The sequence below is a fragment of the Anastrepha obliqua genome, chromosome 2, assembly GCF_027943255.1.
Source record: "Anastrepha obliqua isolate idAnaObli1 chromosome 2, idAnaObli1_1.0, whole genome shotgun sequence".
Taxonomy (NCBI): Eukaryota; Metazoa; Arthropoda; class Insecta; order Diptera; family Tephritidae; genus Anastrepha; species Anastrepha obliqua.
The window spans coordinates 17,417,883-17,440,363 of record NC_072893.1 but is presented as its reverse complement, the minus strand read 5'-3'; the positions used below and the strand labels follow the sequence as shown (position 1 = coordinate 17,440,363).

Sequence of the window (22,481 nt, the reverse complement as noted above, 5' to 3'; positions counted from 1 at the left end):
GAGCCACCATTTGAGGATATTATGCTTCCAAGAAAGCAAATGAAGCTAACATCTTCAAGCTCAGTGCCGTCAATCTCGAATCTGTGTGTGTAGGGGGAATTAAGGTGTATTACTTTGGTTTTACCGATGTTTATCTTCAGGCTTACCTTCTCCGCTGTATCTTTCACACGCCCTAATTTTTTTAACATGTCAGTGAAGGTGTACGTCATTAGGCAGATATCATTGGCATAGTCCAAATGTTCGCCCCGCTTAGTCCCCATGTTATTCCATTTATATTGTGCGTTACGTTGTTCATTTCGCTGCCCAGGACAATACTTAATAGTAGCGACGATAGCACACAGACCTGACGGACGTTTGCTGTAATCGTTAAGTGACGCCTCAGTTTTTGCAAGGTAGGTCGCATTCTTATATAATGCTGGTATTAACTTAATTAGTTTTACCGTGATCAATACATGAACACTCTGGGCGAAATCTTACTTAGTCCGTTCTGATTTTTTACTGTAAGGCATTCGATAGTCGTAGCAATTATTTTCTTGAGCATATTCAAAAGCTTGACGCCACACCAGTGTTTGCGCTCTGTGAAGTCGCCGCGGTAATAGCACAGACATATCAACTTTAGCGAAGTCCTCAACCATCTGTGCGATCTTTCTGGAAACCAAATGGAAAACACAGATGACGCTCCAAGCAGTAAGAGGGCGTTGTTCCTAAGTTTGGGACTGCTATAGGCAGGCTAATCACCTACCCTGTCAGAAATCAAATAGATTAACGCAACCAACGCAAGACAAATGTCTTGTCGAGGCCCTATACTCCTGAGAGGAGGGAACAAGGACAAAAAAATCGCCCTTTTTAAGGTAGGTTGATGATGGCATCCATCTTTAATTCTACGGGAAGTTATCCTGTTGGCCAGAAGCCCCTAATTATCGGACCATTGCAGAATCTGCTTTTAAAAGTTCAGGAGCAATGTTGTCAAGGGCTGTTGCTTTGTTGTGCTTTAAGATTTTTATTACACTTACACTCTCCTGCTTGCTTGGATAGCTAAAGCTTGAAAACATATCAAATAAAGGGTGATTTTTTAAGAGCCATAGGAAAGTTTTTCAAAAAAACACACGTAAAATTCAGAAAAATGCAGGCAGTTTTTATTTAAATTGATAGTACAGTCCATATAATTTAATATTTGAAGATTATTTCATGCAAATGTTGACCGCGACTGCGCTTCAAATGGTCCATCCGCCTAGTCGAATTTTGGCATACTCTTTCCAATGTTTCGGCCGGTATTTCACATAGTTACGAATGCTTTAATGTTGTCTTCCAATGCGTTAATTGAGGCAGGATTGTCTGAATAGACATGAACTTTAACACAGCCCCACAAAAAATAATCTAAAGGCGTTATATCGCACGATCTGGGTGGCCAATTGACAGGTCCCGAACGTGAAATAAAATGTTCACCGCACTCGCCTCTCAACAAGTCCATTGTTAGGCGTGCTGTGTGGCATGTGGCACCGTCATGCAAGTCAAGCTCTTGCATTTTGGGCAAAATAAAGTTGTATATCATTTCACGGTAGAGCTCACCATTCACAGTTACGTTACGATTCGCAGCATCTTTGAAGAAGTACGGCCCAATGATACCTCCAGCTCATTAACCGCATCAAACTGTGACCTTTTCTGGATACATTGGTAGCTCTTGCAATTCTTCTGGCTGATCTTCATGTATTTATTTTTTACGTACCCATTGATCCAAAAATGAGCTTCTTCGCTGAACACAATTTTTCGATAAAAAAGTGGATCTTCGGCCAACTTTCCAAGAGCCCATTCACCGAAAATTCTGCGTTGCGGTAGGTCGTTCGGCTTCAATTCTTGCACCAGTTGTATTTTGAAAGGCTTCACACCTAAATCCTTTCGCAAAATTTTCCACGTTGTTGAGTAACAGAGGCCCAATTGCTGCAAACGGCGACGAATCGATAATTAATGGTCATCATTAACACTGGCCGACGTAAGCGTGTTGGCGGTTTGATGTCCAATAATGTAAATTTGGTTCTAAATTTAGTCACAATACCTCGAATAGCCGCTTCAGTGGGTCGATTAAACTGACCATAAAATGGAGGAAGCGCGCGATAAACTTTCTTAACAGAACACGCATTTTTATAATGAAATTCAATGATTTGCAAGCGTTGTTCGTCTGTAAGACGATTCATGGTTAAATTATGGATTAAACTGAAGATGTTTGACAGTTAAACAAAATACGAAACGTGCGTCAGCTGTTTAAACCAACTGTTTAAAAAGATAATAGCTAAAAAATCATTCGTTAGTTGTAGCAGAGGGAGCTACTAACCAGTTTTGATAACTTAATTGCTGCTTATGTAATTTTAATATTTTTGATAAATAATATTGAATGAATACTCCGAAAAATTTACCTACATATGTAAATTTCTGCATTCGTTAGATGGGGAAAATGTAAAAGACAGGTAGCAAAAAAAAATTCGCAAAAACCAGGAAGATTTTTTAACCATTTGAAACTTCCATTTTATTAGACCAAAATTAATAAACTGTAAAACTGCATACCCGAAATCGTTCTAAAAATTCAAATTAAACAGGATGAAATTTTTGGAAAAATTGTTAAATTCTTTTGAAATTTACACAAAGATGAAATTTTGATTTATATGAATTTTATAGGAGAATAAACAGTATTTTCATAAGAAAAGTATTACAAAAAAAAGCAACAAATTATTTAAGACCGTTTAAGTTGGCAAATTTTCCAAACACACAAATTTAAAAGTCTTCGAACACATGGAAAACTTCACTACTACTTGAGTTCCGCAAGCAGAAGTTGGTCGCTTTAAAGCAACAAAGACCCATATGCTCCTGAGATTTGTGGCCATAACATCGCATTTGATATGCTGCATGTAATTATGCCTTACTACCTTTAGATACTGACGTACTGCGTATGCTATCGTACGAACTCACAAGCACACGCATAAATGAAAATATTTTGCAAACTATGCATAACTTTCTGAGGAATTTGAGCGAACCCAAATGAGAATCTTACGTGAAACTTGCGGCGAATTCGCTCTTCAACACAATTTTCGGTATAAATTTAACTACCCTGTAGGGAAACCAAATGCATAAAATTAATATTTTAGCAGATTAAACTAAGTTATCACTTCCGTTTTTAAAGAATATTTATGCATTTTATTCAACCATTAATAGTTCGTAAAATTGTTTCCATGCTTATTCTTGTGGTCTGCTTCGAAACACTTAAGTTGGCTCAAAAATATTTTACAGCATACCTAAATAATTTACGTCAATATAGCCTTTCGTGAAAACCAGATCAAATTCTTTACATTTTGGACCTATTTACAACAATAATAATAATAATACTTTACATAGCACGAAAGGAGTATTCATCCTACCACGAAAAAGCTTCTCCTAAGAAAACCATTTGCCGCTCGGAGTTGGCATAAGTCTTTATGTGCCTTCAGTTGCACGGCAATTTTTAGAAAACAAATTCGAGGACAAGCTCGGTCAAATACGTATATTTGGTGAAAAGTTTATCATCGCACCCAGGGTAATTGATTTGATGTATGCGAACTATTTTTGTGAAACTTTTTGAAATCGTCGGTCTATGTGAACGAACCACTAACCATTCCAGTCTTGGAAACTAACATCAAGTGAAGCACCCGTAACAAATGGCCTCAGACGCAGTGATGGTAAATGTAGGTGAAATTCCCTATATTCAGGGATTTTTGTGGAAAAATGCGGTTGTAGGGAAAAGAAGGACAGGTTTTTTTAAATTTTGTAAATGTAGGGAATTTTCAAGGACAGAAAAAAATGTTTAATAAGCGGGAAAAATTAAAAAGGTTCATTTAAAATAACAATCCGCAGTAAGATTTCATGCCCGACTTTTTTTCCTTATGGCAGCATACTTTTAAAAGCTTTAATACGGCACAATTTCTCATTTTTCCCTTCGTTAACGCTAACGCGATTTTTTCTTCGCGCGAAAATTGTTAGTTGTCCCGCGTTTTCTAGTGCTTTTCACTTTTGAGGAAAGTTTGCAGACCTCTCTAGATCTACAAGTTCGAAAGGAAGCGATGAAGGCGGCGTACAGGCTAAAGTTAAACGGAGTCTGGGGAAATGAAGAAAGCACTGACCACAATTTGTAGTGAGAGTGAAGCTGCACCGAAAGCCCTTGCTAACCCAGCGTGGGTTTTCGAAATTAGTCGGTGAATGTAAGACAAGATTGTAAAGTGTTGCAAAACACAACAAAGTTTGTCTTTTTTTGGTGACTGAACATTTTGGTATTACAGGGAACGAGTTAGCTGATAACTGGCTAATGAAGGATCTGACCTGAAGGACCTTGAACTCTTTCTAGGTTTCAATTCTGCATCAATTTAACTATGGATTGACGACTTCATGACGTCGTGCAGAGTAGCCAAGTGCTTTGTGAAAGAACCAAGCAGGAAAATAGCGACCTTTCTCCTAAAACTCAGCAGAAAGGACCTGAGCTAACTGGTGGTTGTAATCACAGAGCACAACGCCTGTGGTCGGCATATGATTGCCATGGGGGTCGTCGACAGCCCGATATGCTATCCTGTCTTGAGGATGACGACACTACAGAGCATTTTCTCTGCAGCTGTTCGGAGTTTTCCATAATCAGACTTAGGATATTGGGTTACGATGTACTGAGTACGGATAAAGTTCATACTCTTTCTCTTTCGGATCTCTTAAGGAGGAGTGATCTCAAACTATTTTTTTCCGTCTCACAACCCACATATTATCTCTCCTATTTGTATTCTTTCTTCTGAATTCTATCCGAATGTGGTACAATGGTCTCCTGACTGAGTGCTTGGATTTGTTCAACCCCCACAAATCTAATCTTATCTAATCTAACTTTTTGCCTTTTCGAGAAGCTTCAATGGATTTGTAGCTCAATGTGTGTGTTGAGCTTTAATTTATAATTATTTATAACGTATAAATGCTTATTTTGTAACTCGAATAAAATTACTTCACTTTTCCAATACTCGATGCACTACTGGCATGCGCGTTTTGGTAGATCAGGCCTTGAGCTGTTTCACTGTCCTCGTTTATTACTTCTATTATCTTTATGTACGCCTGCCGTTGCTTACTAGTTGAGAATTTCCAAAAATCCATTAACACACTTATTGCGAATGTCCTCAAAAAGTGATAGGAGAAAGAAACAAATTTTCGAAAATATCTATTCGATTTTTATTGCGCATCACGAAAAAAATTCTTATGAATTAATTAAATGTCTCTAACTAAAATTCCAAAAAATTTTTGTTTTATAAAAAATGGAAAAAATCACATGAAATAGTTAAGGTCGTAAATTCCTTAGCTGGGCGTTGCCTATAAATATTCCTGCAGGGTATTAAATTCGCTTGACTGTGGTGAATACCTGAAAACAGGAAGTAGCCCGTAATACGGCGCTGAGCACTTCCTTATTCACGATTCCTTCAATCGTATTGCACATCTCTCTTCTTGCTTTTGCTTTTGCTTCGCATTCGTACACATACACACCTATTTGTGCAGAGCTATATATGTTGTGTATATCAATACGGTTTGTTTATTTTTGAATTTTCATAGCCTTTTTCGTGGCCCACCTTTATTTCTTTCGACTTGTTTTGGTAGGAATTTCCGCTACAAATAACAAATGACTTCTACTCCAACTTCCTTTTATTTTTACTTTCAGTTTTTTTTTGTGTGTATATGTATGTATGAATGAATGTATGTATGCATGTTTTTGTTCCGATATTTTTGTTCACCGTTTTTGCAACAGCCGCTTAAGTGGCCACTCTGTTTGCATGCTGCTGCGCAATGTCACTTATTTTCTTTGTTGTTACCTTCATTAGGTGCTCTTATAAATTTGTTCTTCCTCTTACAATGGCAACAAAAAATAGCAACAACAATAGCAATGGCAATTTCAAAATCCAGTCGACATCATGCGACGCAAATAAATTGACCTAAGCATCTTTAATATGTGGCATGCCACGTAGCACTTGCCTGTAGTCAATGTACGTACTACAAATACATGTACACACATACACATACATCCATACACGATGAGGCGCTCAACACATGACCGTGCCACACTTTGGGGATGAATGCGTGACATTGTCATTCTGTTGTGATTATTTTTGTTATTGTTGTTGCTCTCATCACCTTGTTGCGTTGTAGTAGCAGAGTTGCTTGCAAACCCTGCAGGGAAATCCAATCTGGGAAATTAATACAAGTCCACTTTTAATACTTTTCCCATATAAAGTACAAATGTTGCGTTTCGCGTGAAATGACTGCCAAAATCCATACGAATTGCATTGCCGTGAAACATGCGTGAAATTTCATGTATCTCTTATGGCAAAATAGTGCTCAGTTAACGTCTCGAAAACAGCGTCCAAGATGATGAAAGCATCATTTTTTTACAACTATGTATTTAAAATGCACAGGTTATTTAAAATTGAGCGAAGTTATAGAGTAAGTAACAAAGAGTAAACATTGAGTACAGTCTCATTCGAGTGACTTCCATGGCTGGCTTTACAGCATCTCTGAAGCATTTCTTCTTGAAGCATCTCTGAATAGTTAAAGCCTGTATGCCGCTAATAGACATAACCGTTTCGGCAGATTATTCGATTTTTGAGGATATATTTTCATCAAAGTCAAATGCCAAAAGCCAGATGGAGCATATTTTTTTCTCTTTGTTAGTTCGAAACTCGTACCCAATTCGACAGATAGGATCTGGTATACTTAGCATACCATTTCAAACCGAAGCTAATACGTCTAGCAAAGAAGCATATCCCATCCCAAACTTGGTCAAAGACGCTAACCACAAAAGGGTTCCAAAGTACTTAGGCATAGGGCTGGACCCAAGACAAACTATCTGGGCACAAATGAAAGCTGCAGCAAAGAAAGCCGCTAAAATGGTATCCCTACTCAATAGACTGATGGCAAACATAGGTGAACCAACACAAAGGAAACGGAAATAATAATGGCTATCATGCTCTCCGTTCTCTTATACGGAGCTGAATTGTGGGCAAATACGCTAAAGGCTAATTACCGATGTAAGCTTCGGTGCAACGAACGACATCTCGGAGAGTTGGGTCTGCCGACCGCCCTGCATCAGGGCCAGCTGTTTATACGATAAGGGATTCCGATAGGTTTACTAGAGTTTTAGCAGAAAAAGTTGTGAACATTAAAGAACGAAGGGAGGGAAGAAGGAGTTAGTAAAACTCCAGAGCACGAAATAAAGGACGAAACACGCGGCCGCTGGAGGGTTGGCTAATAAAAGACGTCGCTACATGGTACGGCAAGAAATTCGGTGAAGTAAATTTTTATAAAACTCAAATGCTTTCGAGACGCCAGTATTTCAAGAAATACCTGATCAATATAGGACAATTTTTCCAATGGCATTTTAACCTGATCATCCGCAAAAACGAAACTAAAAACTAACAAAAATAAGCGATTTTACAAAAATGGAAAATTTGGTGCATACACAGAAAAAATAGACTTAGTGAAAATACAAATTCAGAAGCAACCTCCTAGCTCCTCTTCAAAATGCTGGTAGCAATCATATAAAAAAATATCGCATTTCTTAATGAAAAGTTATGCTTGTCTAAAATATTATCGGCATAGAGAAGACAGCCTAATATTCAGATCGTCAACTTTCGATCCACCACCCAAATCTTCATGCAAGTCATATAATTTTCTTTTTTTAACGAGCTGTGATTTATTTTACCTTTAGCCTTGGTCAGTGTGAGACTTTAACGTCACAAAAAGGACCTCAAGTTCGACGGTTCATCCTACTGGGATGCTGTTTTGGTAATTATGTCTGGAGGCCTTCGTGAGCTTAATCGTCAGTTACATTTTTTTGCTGTCCGTCTTGCTGCATTTTATTAATACGGCAGTTGTTGTTGCTGCCGCATTCGTCTCGCATCATTCCTTCGCCTCCAATCAGAGTTGCGAAGGTCTACAACAATTAATTTTGCAAAAGCTTGTACCGCCCTCTATTTTTCATCCGACTCAAGCATTTGTGGGACCAGATTGTTCGGCGTAAGAAACATACCAGTTCTGCTTGCTAAATCGTCGCGTTCCTTAGCAACCCTGATGCAATAAAAGGCCGTCTATCTATTCTTCGTCCATGCAATCTGGGCAATAAGGACTGCCGGCCAAGTCCAGGCGATGCAGATATTTTTCGAAACATCCGTGTCTGCTTAATAGCTGCGTCAGGAAGAAATCAACGTCACCGTGTTTTCGACAGATCCACTCGTCAATCCGTGAGAGCAACCTATGCCCAGCCTATCATTTAAATGTATCGCAAAAAGTAAAGGTAAAAGTAAAGTAAAAAAGATAATAGACACTCTTGCTTCACCCCTGAGAACGTTTCAAAATCATCTGAATAATCTTCAACTGGTCGACCAGAGCGTTTTTGAACTTTGAGTGAAAAATCACCAGAACGAAATTTGGCAAACCAATTTTGACACTGCCGTTCGTTTAAGGCTTCGTCACAATAAACAGCACATAACCTTTTATGAGCAAAATATGACGAAAATGTTCCTTTGGATTTTCCATTTTTCAACGAACGCCAAACGAAAACTACGCAACCGATCAAAAAACTTTTTTTTACTGATTGACAGCTGAACTGCCAACTATCAAATAAGAAAATGTGTTTTACATTTGTACTACGTCTGCAAACCTAAAAATTCAACTGAATCCATCTATGAGTGAAATCCCCAATTACTTGGTTCCCAACCCAATAGTTCCGAAACAGAAATTTGTTTCTCTACTCAAATTTTACCTGCAGGGAATGCCAGAAATGAGCTGCGCTCGCTCCACTTCTCTTCGCTTTGCCCTGCCTCTGCATACGCAATTCTCCAACAATACCAACTTATACTTATATATTGAGTTTGACTGACTTTGTTTCTGGTATGTTGTTTATCTTATTTTATTTTTATTTTTTGTTTTAGGCTTTTGGCGACTTTACTTTTGCTATAGTATTAGTGTCTCTTCGTGCTAAGGGTGGATATTCATTTTATTTTGCGATGCAATCGAAATTTGAGTTTTATGAATAAAGAAGAGTAAAAACAATCAATGACAGAAGCGCAGAAGTGGAGCGTGTTTACAGTAGCGCCAACATCATCATCATTAGCAGAAGCAGAAGCAACAACCAGAACGGCAGTAGCAACAACAGCAGCAACAAGCGGTAAATTCTACTATGCGCGTACGTGGGCAATGGAAATGGAGTTTTGCAGGGTGAGTAGTGAAAACATTGATTGTTTTGCCAACAACGCAACGAAACGCAACGCAACGCCACGCACTCACCCTTGAGTTGTCCGTGGTTTGCTACAGCCAACTTGCTGACGGCGTCAATAACTAGAGAAATACTTGGAAGGAGTGTATTATTACACTGAGAGATTCTTGAATGGAATCTGAAGAGGCGCACATGGAAGATGAAATGCGAAGTAAATGTTGAGTAGAGTTTTCTGAGTTTTATGGGTCTTAATTCTCGATTGACGCAAATTATCAGGTTTTATTATTATTATAAAAAGCCAGTTTGCTTTCAAGCCTGTGAGCGGAAGATGGCTGCACAGAACATACCTCACCTCACTTAAAAAAGGCTGCGGTATCCGAGGTCACCATTTCGAACTGACCAAAGACAGGTGGCGAATGTCAGCCTAAGGTGGTCGATCCGAATGTTTGGTTAAAAAAATAGAAATCTAGATAGACTGTACGCGGGTAAAAGCAGAACGAATCTATACCAGGTGGTGCCACTAGAGCAACAGTAATATTTACATGTATTTTATCCTGCAATTTCATATTTTGAATGTAAAAATTTGAATAAGAATGTAAACTAACAAACCAGGCAACAACAAAGAAGCAGGACCATTCGACATTCAAGCCATCAAATAACAAGGAAACAACAAACCAGCAGTCTTAGCATTAACACCCTGTATGCATTTCCTCGTTTTTTTTGTTTTGGTCCCACAGTTGGAAAATTCAGCCTCCACAACGAAATATCCGGGAAAGGACAGTGGCTGATCGACTGAGCTGGGACTGGAAACATGGTAGTCTGCAGCACCAGATTCCAGTATAAAGTAAACACACTAAGCTACGTGGCTGCCTCCAGATCGGAAAACGGGAAACCAGATCGATCATGTTGTCATAGATGGAAGACGCCCTTCTAGTGTTTTAGATGTACTTGCGATCCGAGGACCCAACATCGACTCGGATCACCGCCTTATTGCAGCCAAACTACACACACTCCTCTGTGCAGCAAAAAATGTACAAACATCTAAATACCCAAATGTTCAACATCGGAAAGCTGCAATCGCAACAGAAATCCATTCCCACTCGAGTCTCACCGCTGCTCTCAGAGAGTACTGCCCAACAATACGGCATGACGAGCAATGGAACAACATTTCTCGTTCTTTACGTACCGCCGCCTAAGAAGAAATTGGATTACGGCGAACCCGAAAAAACAGTTGGTGCGACGAGGAATGTCGTGCTATCGCAGAAAGAAATTATGCTGTCTAGGGAGTCACGCTGCGATCGGGCGCAACGCGAGCCATGTGGGGTCGCTACCGGAAAAAGAAGAAATACTTATTATCGCAAGAAGAAAAAAGAGGCCAAAATCCGTGAGTGCGAGGAAGTTGAGATGTTGGCAATAGGAAAAATGCCCGAAAATTCTACCATAAAGTTCGGAGGATAACTGAAGGTTCTAAAACCTGAGCGTTTTCCTGTAAGAACAAAGATCTGGTGACTGTCATCCAGACCGTACTTAAATTATGGAGGGAACACTTCTCGAACCTGCTAAACAGTGATAGTATTTCACAGAGAATGTGAAGATCCCTTTACCTGACTCGGGGTGGGAATAGCAATAACACGGCTGAAGAACAAAAAATCAGTAGGAGCCGACGGACTGTCAATACGACAAGTCTTGGAAAACATCCATGAAAGAGAATCGACACACACAAGCTTTTTGTCTATTTGAAAACTGCATTCGGCGGTACGAAAAGGAGATGATTTCGAGGTAGTAAAAGACTTCGTTTATTTAGGAACGAGTATTAACACGAATAATAATGTCAGCCTTGAAATCCAACTTAGAATCATTTGCCAACAAGTGCTACTTCGGACTAAGTAGGCAAATGAGTAGTAAAGTCCTCTCTCGACGAACAAAACTAACACTTTACAAGGCTCTCATCATGCCCGTACTAACGTATGGTGCAGAAGTTTGGACGATGAAAATATCCGATGAAGCGAAGCTTGGAGTGTTTGAGAGAAAGATTCTGCGCAAGATTTTTGGACCTTTGCACGTTGGCGACGGCGAATATCGCAGGCGATGGAACGAAGAGCTATATGAGCTTTACGACGACATAGACATAGCACAGCGAATAAAGATGCAGCGGCTACGCTGGCTGGGTCATGTCGTCCGAACGGATACAAATGCTCCATCTCTGAAAGTATTTGATGCGGTACAAGCTGGTGCTAGCAGAGGAAGAGGAAGGCCTCCTCTGCGTTGGAAAAATCAAGTGGAGAAAGACTTGGCCTCACTTATTGTGTCCAACTGGCGCCGATCAGCACGAGAAAGAAACGGTTGGCGCGCTTTGTTAAACTCGGCCAAAATCGCTTAAGCGGTTATAGCGCTAATCAGGAAGAAGCACCGAAATTTGCGCTTACTTTTCCACTTCAATATGCGTAATTTTGTATTCTGTCCTTTCTTAGGTGAACATGTGAAAATATGAATAACAACCAAAAATGGGAAAATAGGTGAATTATGATAGATTACTAGGTTTGTTCATCCGAGGTAAGATTGCCACGTCACTAGAGATTCGGCAGCAGAATTATGCCCGCTCATTTCCCACGTATTCTTACGTTTATGCAATCAGTTAGTTGTTCAGACGGCATCGAAGTAGCATGAACAATAGTTGAGTTGACTTTTTTCGTATATCACCAACACAATCTCAGTTTTTACCGACGTCTAGTTTTTATCTGCCGTAAACGAAGTGCTGTCATAACCCACCGTGCAAAGATTTTTAGAGGTGTGCTATTTAGAAGTCCGTTATTCGGCTCTGAGCGAATTTTACAGAATCACTTGATGGTCTGGCGTCACTTGAGATATGTTTAATTTAGCTTGTGTTAGTGATGTACGAAAAAGATTAACCAATAGAACTTCGTTGCCCTCTGAAAAATGACTGTTTGGACGGAGTGTGAATACACGTGAAATGATCGTGCAGAATTTGGCTGAGTCCCGCAAGTGACATGGCAGCCTCTAGGTACAGCTGCTATATTCTTAGTTGGATAGTGACAAAAGAATCGATAAGCTTTTTCTTATCTTCCTTTGAAAACTTTAAGTCCCCTGGACCTGACGGAATGTATCCAACAATGCTTAAGAAAGGAGGAGACAGGCTTTTTGAGGCTCTGAAAAGGATCTTTAAAACCAGTCTTGCACTTGGTTATATACCATCCCAATGGCGACGCCTAAGAGTAGTATTTATTCCAAAACCAAGAAAAGATGACTATTCCCTAGTTTTAGACCAATCAATTTGGCATCGTTCGTTTTGAAAAATCTAGAACGAGCGGTAGAGAAACATATTGAAGTGGAGGAGAAGGCCACTTACTAGAAATCAACACGCTTACCAGAGTGAAAAATCATGTGAATCAGCCTTACACGATCTTGTTAGCAAGATTGAAGCCGGTCTGAAAGCTGACGAGTACACAATGGGCGTGTTTGTGGGCATTGAGGGGGCTTTTGATAAGGCTACTCAAAGGCTCAATACGTTCCTCTGCCGAACAACATGGAGTTAGTCAAACCAATGTGAAGTGGATAAATTCCACGCTCTCTGAAAGGCTGTTAACCGCTGGTGGGAACAGTGACGAACTAATCACCGTCAGGACCAAGAAAGGATGTACCCAAGGGGTGTTCTTTCTCTGCTGTTGTGGTGCCGAAGAATGGGCCAACCAGGTATCAGCGGTTCCCACACAAGGGGCAGAGCTAATAATCGGAATCAGTTCCGCAGGAATCATGGATGGGATCGGCGATTATTTATACAATTTACATAAAGAACGATGCTCCGGTCTAGAACGCTGCAGAACTGCAAAGTGTTTTCTGACAAGTCCGAACATAAAACTGTCAAACTTTCTACTAAAACTTGGAAGCAAAGACGTTCGGTTGATGGTCGGTATTGTTACAGGACACAACCCATGGAGTCAGCATATGATCACCATTGAAATCATTTAGAACCCATTGAAATCATTTAGAAACCCACTAAGTATTTTCTCTGTGAGTGTCCTGCCTTTGCTAGAGCAAGGCTATGAGTTTTGGGTTCCGATGTCGTGAGAATGTGTAATATTCGTTCTCTAAAACTAGAGGATGTTTACAGATTTGCCAAAGAATCTGGAAAATTCTTACAGGTCTGTCTACCTTTGTCTCTATCTCTATTTTTTCCTATCTCTGTCTCTGATAATTTTCTCCTATCCTCCTTGACTACGTACCCTCTTTCCAGAGCTTTAAATACAATGGGCTTTTTAGCTTGAGTGTTTTAAGAGCCACCAAATCTCTTGGTGCTCCTTGGCTCGACCTATTCAAATTTCAATTTCAGATATGGCACCCGACACAGTTTTCTTTTTCACCATAGTTAAAGAAAAAACCTAGCAAATCTATCATCCATAGGCATAACCCAGATTACGTCAGCAAACCAGCTGTTTCCTTCAATATCGCTGACCGCCGGTTAACGGTCTAATGTTGGTTACACTTTCTGAATCATTTTCACCATGAAAATAGGCAACTATGCGTGTAGCTTCTCTACACTAATAGATCCGCCATACAGTGACTGTTGTTAGCGCAATGATTCCAGTAGTTAATAGGCGACTCTATACGACTTCGGAAAAGGTAGCAAAGAAACAGATCCTGACACTCCAGTTGATACTCGTATTGGCGTGTGCTTCAAATATCGTATGGCTTTTCAATTTACGGCTCCTGAATATTCGGAGCTCAATTTAAGAAAATTCTAATTAAATTTTTCCAGTGTAAGTAGAGTGGGGTTGGTAAGAGTATAGTCTGAGGAATTGGGGCAAAACATCGATTGAATTGCCTCACAGCTATTTTAAAGTCCCTTATTAAATAAAGGCATGAAACTGGAGGCAACTAAAAATGTTCATGCATTTTTTTCAATGTCTAAAATGCCAAAATGAAAATTGATTTTAGGGATTTTTAAAATTTATGTATAGTAGAATCCACTTTTTTCACTTAGCTGCGCTGAAAAGATTTATGAGTTTGGGAAAAAATGTATGATGACTCAAAGATTTCGTAAAATAGAAAAATTAGTGAATACTAAACGAGATGTGTAACGAATTACGCTAATTTATTTACTATTGTTTTGCTGTTGCAAAGCAACAAACACGTCACGCACATATACTTTCACATATTTACACATACACAGGAATGTATATATGTATGTATGCACTATATATCCGGACGATACTGAAAATTTATATAGTGCCGCTAATCTTTGGTCGCTGCCATTTATCGCATTTTCACCCCACCACTGACAGCAACACCAACACTGTGAATGTGTGCTGAAGGGTGTGTTTGTGGCACGTGTGGCACATGCTGCAATCATGGTGATAGTAATTGATGCACAAATAAACCTAGTCCGCACTAAAGACTTGAGGGACTGCAGCTACGCGAAGTGCAAAAAAGCAAAGAAATCGCATATCAAGAAAGGACGCAGGACAGCAATGAACAAAGGACGAAAAAGGACGCCTTTGTGGCAACTTTTGTTTTGGTCAATGCGTGAATAAAAATGCAGAATGAATGATGAATGAATAACGTGAAATGTTTTAATGTTGCTGCCACAATAGCTGTGGTGCAAACAAAGGGATGCCACGTTTTGTTGAATGATGGAATATCAAATAGGGAGGGGGGACGTCGAATGGAATAGAAGGTGTGCCAGTATTTAGCTATTCACTGGCCAAGTATTAAATAGTTTGTAAATACAAATACAATTTAACGCGCAAGCTGCGGACATTCCATGTGGGCGTGGCTACTAAATTTAAGTAAAGTGTAGCTGCTTTTGGCAGCCAGCAACGGCATAAAAATAGAAGACAATTTTTGTGTCCAAATGAGTTGCACGTTTTGGCACTGAAAATTAAATATTTACATTAGATTACCGACAGAATTGCAAAGAACGAGACTCCATTTACTTGATATGTGATATGTGTATGTATGTGTGTGTGTGTGTGTGTATGTTTGATTTGCTGCATATCCTACGTGCTGCATCCTTTGGCAATCGCTAGCAGCAAGTCAACAACCTGCCGTCTGGCCTAGTTTCGCCGTTGATTTTTATGCTTACGTAAAGGAGTAAGCGCAGACATACAAATTCAAGCACACATGTGCATATGTATGTATTTACACATATATATATGTATATAAATATGTATTTAATCAGCAGACTTAGACGCGATTTGGCAAGCAAACAAGAAAAGCAAAAATAAGAACCAAGTACAGTTAGTGATATAAGCATCATTTGGGCTTCTTCACATATAAGTACATACATACATATGTATGTATATTAATACAGTATGCGCTAACACTTAAATATCCGCAAACATCATAGCAAACGTATCGTATGAGAATTGGCTGCAATATTTTGCGGCAAAATACCCACAAAGAAAACCATGAATGCTTTCTGCATGCACTGCTAATGTGTAAAAACCGTCACATGTTTGATTGAGGCCATACACTCATACTTGTATGTATGTTCAATAAAGCGCAAAATTAATCACCTTATCGGAGGGTTTATAATTCTTGCAAGTGGCGCCGTACGTCAATCATATTTCACATTGGTGAACTAGACAGCTGCAGTATAAAAACCAACAAGCAATGCAGTGCGTGGAGTACAAAAAAATGTTAGTAAAAAAATTATTTAAAAAAATTATTTTAATTCATAGATAACACTGGCTTATACGAAAAGATTACTTCGAGTATTTTTGGTATTAAATTGTTGACGCTGAATAAGAAAATATCCAAATAAATGTTTGAGATGTAGGCAAAAAAAACTGTTTTGCTTGCAGTAATTACAGAAAAAATACTCCAGAAAACCGCATAAATTGTTTTTTAATTTTTATTCATTATTTTCAGTTCTAAGCTTTGTAAGAAAAAATAATTAAAGTTGTTGAAAATATCAAAGATAATTCGTTCCGAGTTTTTTCAGCCTAAGCCAAGGCGCATGCATTAAAGGTGGTGGCACTAGACCAACAACAATATTTTAGACGTTGATTGTCGTGGCAAAATATTGGCAAAGTAGAAAGCAAATAATGAATTTGCCTTGTTTAATTCTGTGCTGAAAGTGGATGCGGCGAAAGAAAAAAGAAATCAAATCAGCTGATTTACCGATGCCACCCAAGACATTATTGAGTATCTAAGGTGGCGCCATTAAAAAGCAGTTACTCTATTTTTCGCGATTTTGACAAGTCAGACGTCAGCTCCATTCGCAATGCAAAAAAAACAAGAACAAAATAGACAAAAGTGAGAAAAATAACATTTTTATGAAGATTCAGTGAATGGCTTGGTAATATTGTCATTTGTAAGATTTAAACTAATCAAACTAATGAAAACGAAGTGCCATTTGCTGAATTGTAAAAGCACAAATTAATATAAAGCCTCCAATTTCAGTTTGTTAGAGTTTTTTATGCGGAATACGCCGTGGTAAGAAAGCATGATTCCAGTGCTTTCGCCAACTCTTCCTCTCACAAACAATTAATTTCCCTTTCCTTTTGCTTTTTTATTCATGGGCACTTACTACACGGCGAATTCGGAAGGCGCAATCGTGTACTCTATCATTTTTGGATACCATCTTTAATAGATTAGCTTTGATAAAAGCTATGCGAATTTAATTTGCGGAACCGATAAAAAATTAATGATTTTCTACTCGGTTTAACAGTCCCAATTTATAAAAAAGAGGACAAATTAAATTGTATAAATTCTAGAGGAATATCCTAACTAAACATGAGCTACAAAATTCCATCAAACATACTGTTTGAGAATCTAAATGTGTATGTAGAAGAGATTGCGGGAGATTATCAATGCGGCTTTAGACTCGTACGCTCGACAACAGATCAATGCTTTATTATGCCGCAGATATTCGAAAAATTGACTAACACTAAGACTTTAAGCAGGCGTTTGATGAACTCAACAGAAAATATATCAACCATCACCTAAAAGTACTGGGTTTACCACAAAAATACATAAATTTGATCAATGTGACCCTTATATACTCAAACGCTAAAGTAATAATGAATGGCGAAATATCGGACGAATTCGAAATGAAATGCGGGGTGAGGCAAGGTGACCCTCACTGGCAACATTTTTGTTTAACACTGCATTCAGCAAATAAACGAAATAGTTCCAAGTGGCACAATATTTTATAAAACGACACAAATATGCGCTTACGCTCACGACATTGTGATTCTTGCGAGGAGGCTCTTCAGAACGTTTTCATGCGGTTAGTGCAAGCTACAAGACCTGCGGGCTTCAATATAAATGAAGAAAAGACAAAGTGCATGACACGATCCTTTCCTGATAGTCACATCAGAATCGGAAGTTATGTTTTTGAACTCAAGTAAAAGTTTAAATACTTAGGCATAGTACTCAGTATAAATAAGGATCTGTCTTTATCTATACAAGACCGCATTCAGGCAGCTAACAGGGCATACTTTGGCCATATCAAACTTATGAAGTCTTCATTGAAATCAACGGAATAAAAACTCCAAATATACAAAACTATAATTAGACCGGTTCTCATCTAAGGCTGTGAAACATGGAGCCTTAAAGTTAATGCCGTAAATTTACTGATGCGATTTAAAAGAAAATTTCTTAGGAAAATACTCGGCCCAAGGAGACGCCGGTTAAGGCGACGATGACTACAAGACGTAGGAGACGACGCACGTAAGATGAGAATTAACATTACAACATAGAGCGAAAGCGGGTTGTCGAGAAGAATGGATACGTATTGTAGAGCAGGCAATAGTCCACTCCAGACTGAAATGCCAATATAATGATGGGATTCATTTATAAATGGCATTGCCATCTAATTGTAAAAATTTAATTTAATTAAAAACAAAAATTAATTGGTGCTTAAGATATAGGTTTAAAAGAATACACGAAGCTTTAAACAAAATATTTTGTGTATGGTGTAGGTGGCAACATTCTGTAAGTGAAAAGTGTATGAATTTGTATGAGTTAATTATAAGTAATAGGATTTTGGGGTAATGCAAATTATGATAGGCAAGGTTTTAATTCAAAAATATGTTTAAATGTTTATGCGTTGCCACTTTTTTTAGTTCTTTTAATTATGAATTGTAAGTTATGATAAACATTAAGAAGGCCCAAAAAATGTTATTTCTTGATTGACTTATAAACGGCGTTGCCATCTAATTGTAAAAATTAAATTCAATTAATAACAAAACTTAACTAGAGCTTAAGATGTGAATTCAAGAAAATGAACGAAACTTTAATTAAAATAATTTGTGTATGGCGTTGCCACCTAATTCTGAAGGCGAAAATTATTCGAACTTATATGAATTTATATGAAGTAATTATCAGTAATAGGATGATGGTATCACTTAAATTATTATAGGGAATATTTTGAGTAAAACGTATTTTTTGAAGAGCGTTGCCACTTTTTTAGTTCAAAAAATAATTGTTTAAAATTATGAATTGTAACTTATGATCATTATTACAAGTGCCCAAAACAAAAACGTTTTTTCTTGATAAATTTATAAACAGCGTTACCATCTAATTGCAAGCAATTATTATCATTAATTATAATTAATAACAAAATTTAACTGGAGCTTAAGATGTGAATTCAAAAAAATGTACGAAGTGTTAATCAAAATAATAACAAAAACGACTATAAATACATTATCGGATAGCTAGGCGGCCATCAAATCAATGAATGCGGCTTTACTAAGATCGAAGGTTGCACAGGCATGCCAGGCAGCTCTCAATGATATTAGTGATGTATTCAAGGTCAGCCTTATTTGGGTTCCGGGACATAGAGATATTGAGGAAAACTGTAAAGCTGATGAGCTAGCCAGAAAAGGTACTGCTCTCCAACTGCTCAGTGATAAAAGTACCATGGGAATACCCATGGCCACGAGTAAACTAATAATAAAAAACAACATTATCCAAGAGGTCAATAGGTCATGGAGAAATGAAGATACGTGACTAACAGCTAGGCTACTATGGCCGCAAATAAACCAGAAAAGGACAAAGGAATTGCTTAGTCTCTCAAGAGACAATATCTCGAAGGTCGTGGCTTGTTTAACCGGTCACTGGCTATTTGGCAGGTAGTATTTGAGACTAGGAGTATTCTCCCATGAATATTGTAGAAGTTGTAGAGATGAGGAAGAGGAATAAACAGTTGAGCCCTTCCTTTGCAATTGTCCAGCCCTAGCTAAAATCAGAGCAGGTTGTCTAGGTAAATACTTTTTTAATTCTCTTACAGAACTGTCTGGCGTGGGGTTGGCATCAATACTACGTTTCATAAGAGCCACAAAATGGTTCCACGAAGTAATGTAAATGAGGTTCCCGTGTAGCACAGTGGTATCACAATGGACCTGTAAGGTCTAAGTGTCTAAGTGAGTTCGTCGTGCAGACCGACTACCACCATAACCTAACCTAACCTAATCAAAATAATTTGTGTATCGTGTTACCACCTAACCCTAAAGACGAAGTTTATATGAGTTATTTATAAGTGATAGGATGTTTGTATCACGCAAATAATGATAGGTAACGTTTTAATAAAAAACAATTTTAATAGCCTTGGCACATTTTGAGTTCAAAAATGATGGTTAAAATTATGAGTTTTAAGTAATGACAAATATTGGGAAGACCCAAAAACAGTGTTTTTTTCTCGATTTATTTATAAACGGTGTTGCCATCTAATTGTAAAAATTATTTTAAATTAATAACAAAATTTAACTGGAGCTTAAACTGTGGGTTAAAAAGAAAAAACGAAACCTTAGTTAAAATTATTTATGTATGGTGTTGCCACCTAATTCTTAACGCGGACATGATATGAATTAATCATAAGTAATACGATACCGCACAAATTATGATAGGGAATGCTTTGAGTGAAAAATATTTTTTGGCGTTGCCACTTTCTTTACTTCAAAAGGTATTGTTTACAATTATGAGTTACTTCTTTTAATAAACATTATGATGACTCAGAAAAAAAAGATTTTGAGAAATGTCCACCTATTTTTCTCTTCAATTTAATATTTACACAATGCCTAAAAAAAATTAATATTGAATTTCCCCAGCTATATTGCACTTTTCCATAAATTTCGAAAACTATGTTTACGTTGCTAATGTTAATTTTATAGATTTGTTTACTCGTTTCTTTTGATCTCCCTTCACAAATATCCAAAAAATGAAACCCCCTGCTTTATTTAAAATAATGGACTAACCATCTTTTGAATAGGCCCCTAAATTCTCCAAATTTATAATAATAAATTGTTGAATTATAAAAAAAGTCTCTCAAAAAGAGGAATTCATTGCTTAGCGAGAGAGTTAGAGTTGCGGTTACAAGAAGTAATGGGCAACTTCGGTAATAAAATTTGGCCCTCGAAAACAGCAAAGCAGCAGCTCTAGATGCTAAAAAGCGATTAGCTCCAATTTCATTCCTATTCGAGTCAGTTGTCTTTTAGAATCGTAAATATTGCTCGCGATTTTTAGTATAGAAATGCACCTTCTCTGTTTTAGACGTTCTCTGCTGCCAGTAAAAATATGCCTGGCAACTTTCTGAATATGTAGACTTGTTCGAGGAGTTTTATTAAGGATCAGTACTTTTTTTACATAATTTCTTTTTTACTTATTACCACATTTATACGATTTTGTTTGATTGGAAGTGTAATAAAGCAATGAAGTACTCGGACTCAGCTCTGCAGCAAACTCCCTTACCACTGGGCGAAACATTTGAGGCTCCCCTCAAGACCAGACTGATACCCTCGGAATCACCGGGAGATAAGACGACTCTGTATATCAAACTTTTCTTTCAAGTTGGTGGAAATGCAGTGCTTGTCATGTTCTCAGTGGTCAATTAGCACATTTTCAATGCCAGTCAAAGGCTTAATTTATTCTCTAAATGTTAGATATTTATTTTTAATTTTTAAAATATTTGTACCTACTCATACACAGTTATGTAAATTATGCAAATCCAAAGTGTTTACTGCACCTAACCTCCAATTTCCCCGAAACCAAAGTGCACTGGTGCAGTATTCATAACAAATAAGATCTTAACAGTTGCGTGCAAAAGTAATCGTTCATGTGCTATACCTAAACCCTTGGCCTAATGGTTAAATTTTTATAAAACCCTTAAATTTTTATATAACTACAAGAACAACAACACGCATAAACAGAAATGCAAAAAATTTCATGCGTAAAAACAAAAGCCAGGCAAAACACTTGGCCAATACCGAATTAATAAAAGAGTGACAAAAAAAATTAATTCAAAGAATCAAACCAAATAAATGAACCAATTAACATCCTTAAGTGGGTAGGGATTTCTGTTAAAATTTTTTTTTGTTTTTTTTTTCAGCGATTCTTTAAATTTTAGAATTCCAAAGAACTGTGCACAAATTAATTCTACAAAATATTGGCATTTTCTGCAAAAAAAAAATATATTTCCTTTACATACAAATATACATAGAGTACATAAGCCATGAGTAATATTTAAATAAAAAAACTAAATTACAAAACCAACAAAAACGCAATAAAGCAACGAAATGAAAGAAATGTAGAAAAATGAGGAGTCGAACCTTTTCACTGATGAAATCGAAACAGGGTCCAGAGCGTTGCTGGAGTGGTTTCTGTGTGTTTGGTGAGTGAATGGTTTTTATTTGAGATTTTTTTTTTTTTATTCAATTTCGTTTATATATAAAATTTGTTTGTGTTTTTTTTTTATTTGACGCCAACAAAAAGCGCACACGGACAGTAAAGGAAAAGAAAAAAAGATATATATTTTATTTAAAAAACTTATCTGAAGCGTAAAAGCCCAGTTAGTCTAGACTTGACTTAACTTAATTGGACGTAACTTAACCTGGCACAAATCATTTAAAATAACCATTTTTTTGCTTTAATTTCCTTTTTTTTGTTCTATTTTTTTTTTTTTTAATTTTTAAGACTTCGTCGATGTTGCCTTATCAAATAAAATATTTGCTTGGAAAATTAGATACGGCGATACAATTTTAGAATAATGAACCAGATTTTTGGATCATTAATCAGATTCTCGGACGATGTTTGATATACTGCAAAAATTACTACTTTTAGCTTTATTTGAGGTTATGCAACAGCGTTAAATATACTGTTTTCAAGCTAAGATACAAAAGAGAGATATGCAGCTCGATCTTAGAGTCTATTGTGACTTCTGCTACTGATGTCACCTCATAGTGATTCAGCTCTTGTAGAAAAAAGTACTGCT

At 37.5% G+C, this 22,481-nt stretch overlaps 1 protein-coding gene across 5 annotated transcripts in view; it reads right to left on the bottom strand.

The window, feature by feature from the left end:
- LOC129237001 (proton channel OtopLc) overlaps positions 1–22,481 on the bottom strand; it is a 122,806-nt gene that overhangs the window by 89,511 nt on the left and 10,814 nt on the right. Inside the window, exon 3 of one of the 5 annotated variants that reach the window (XM_054871351.1) lies at positions 21,820–21,870. The exons of the other annotated variants lie outside the window; for them this stretch is intronic. Coding sequence (XP_054727326.1) covers positions 21,820–21,870 — 51 coding nt within the window. The remainder of the gene's footprint in view (positions 1–21,819; positions 21,871–22,481) is intronic. 5 annotated transcript variants of the gene reach the window in all.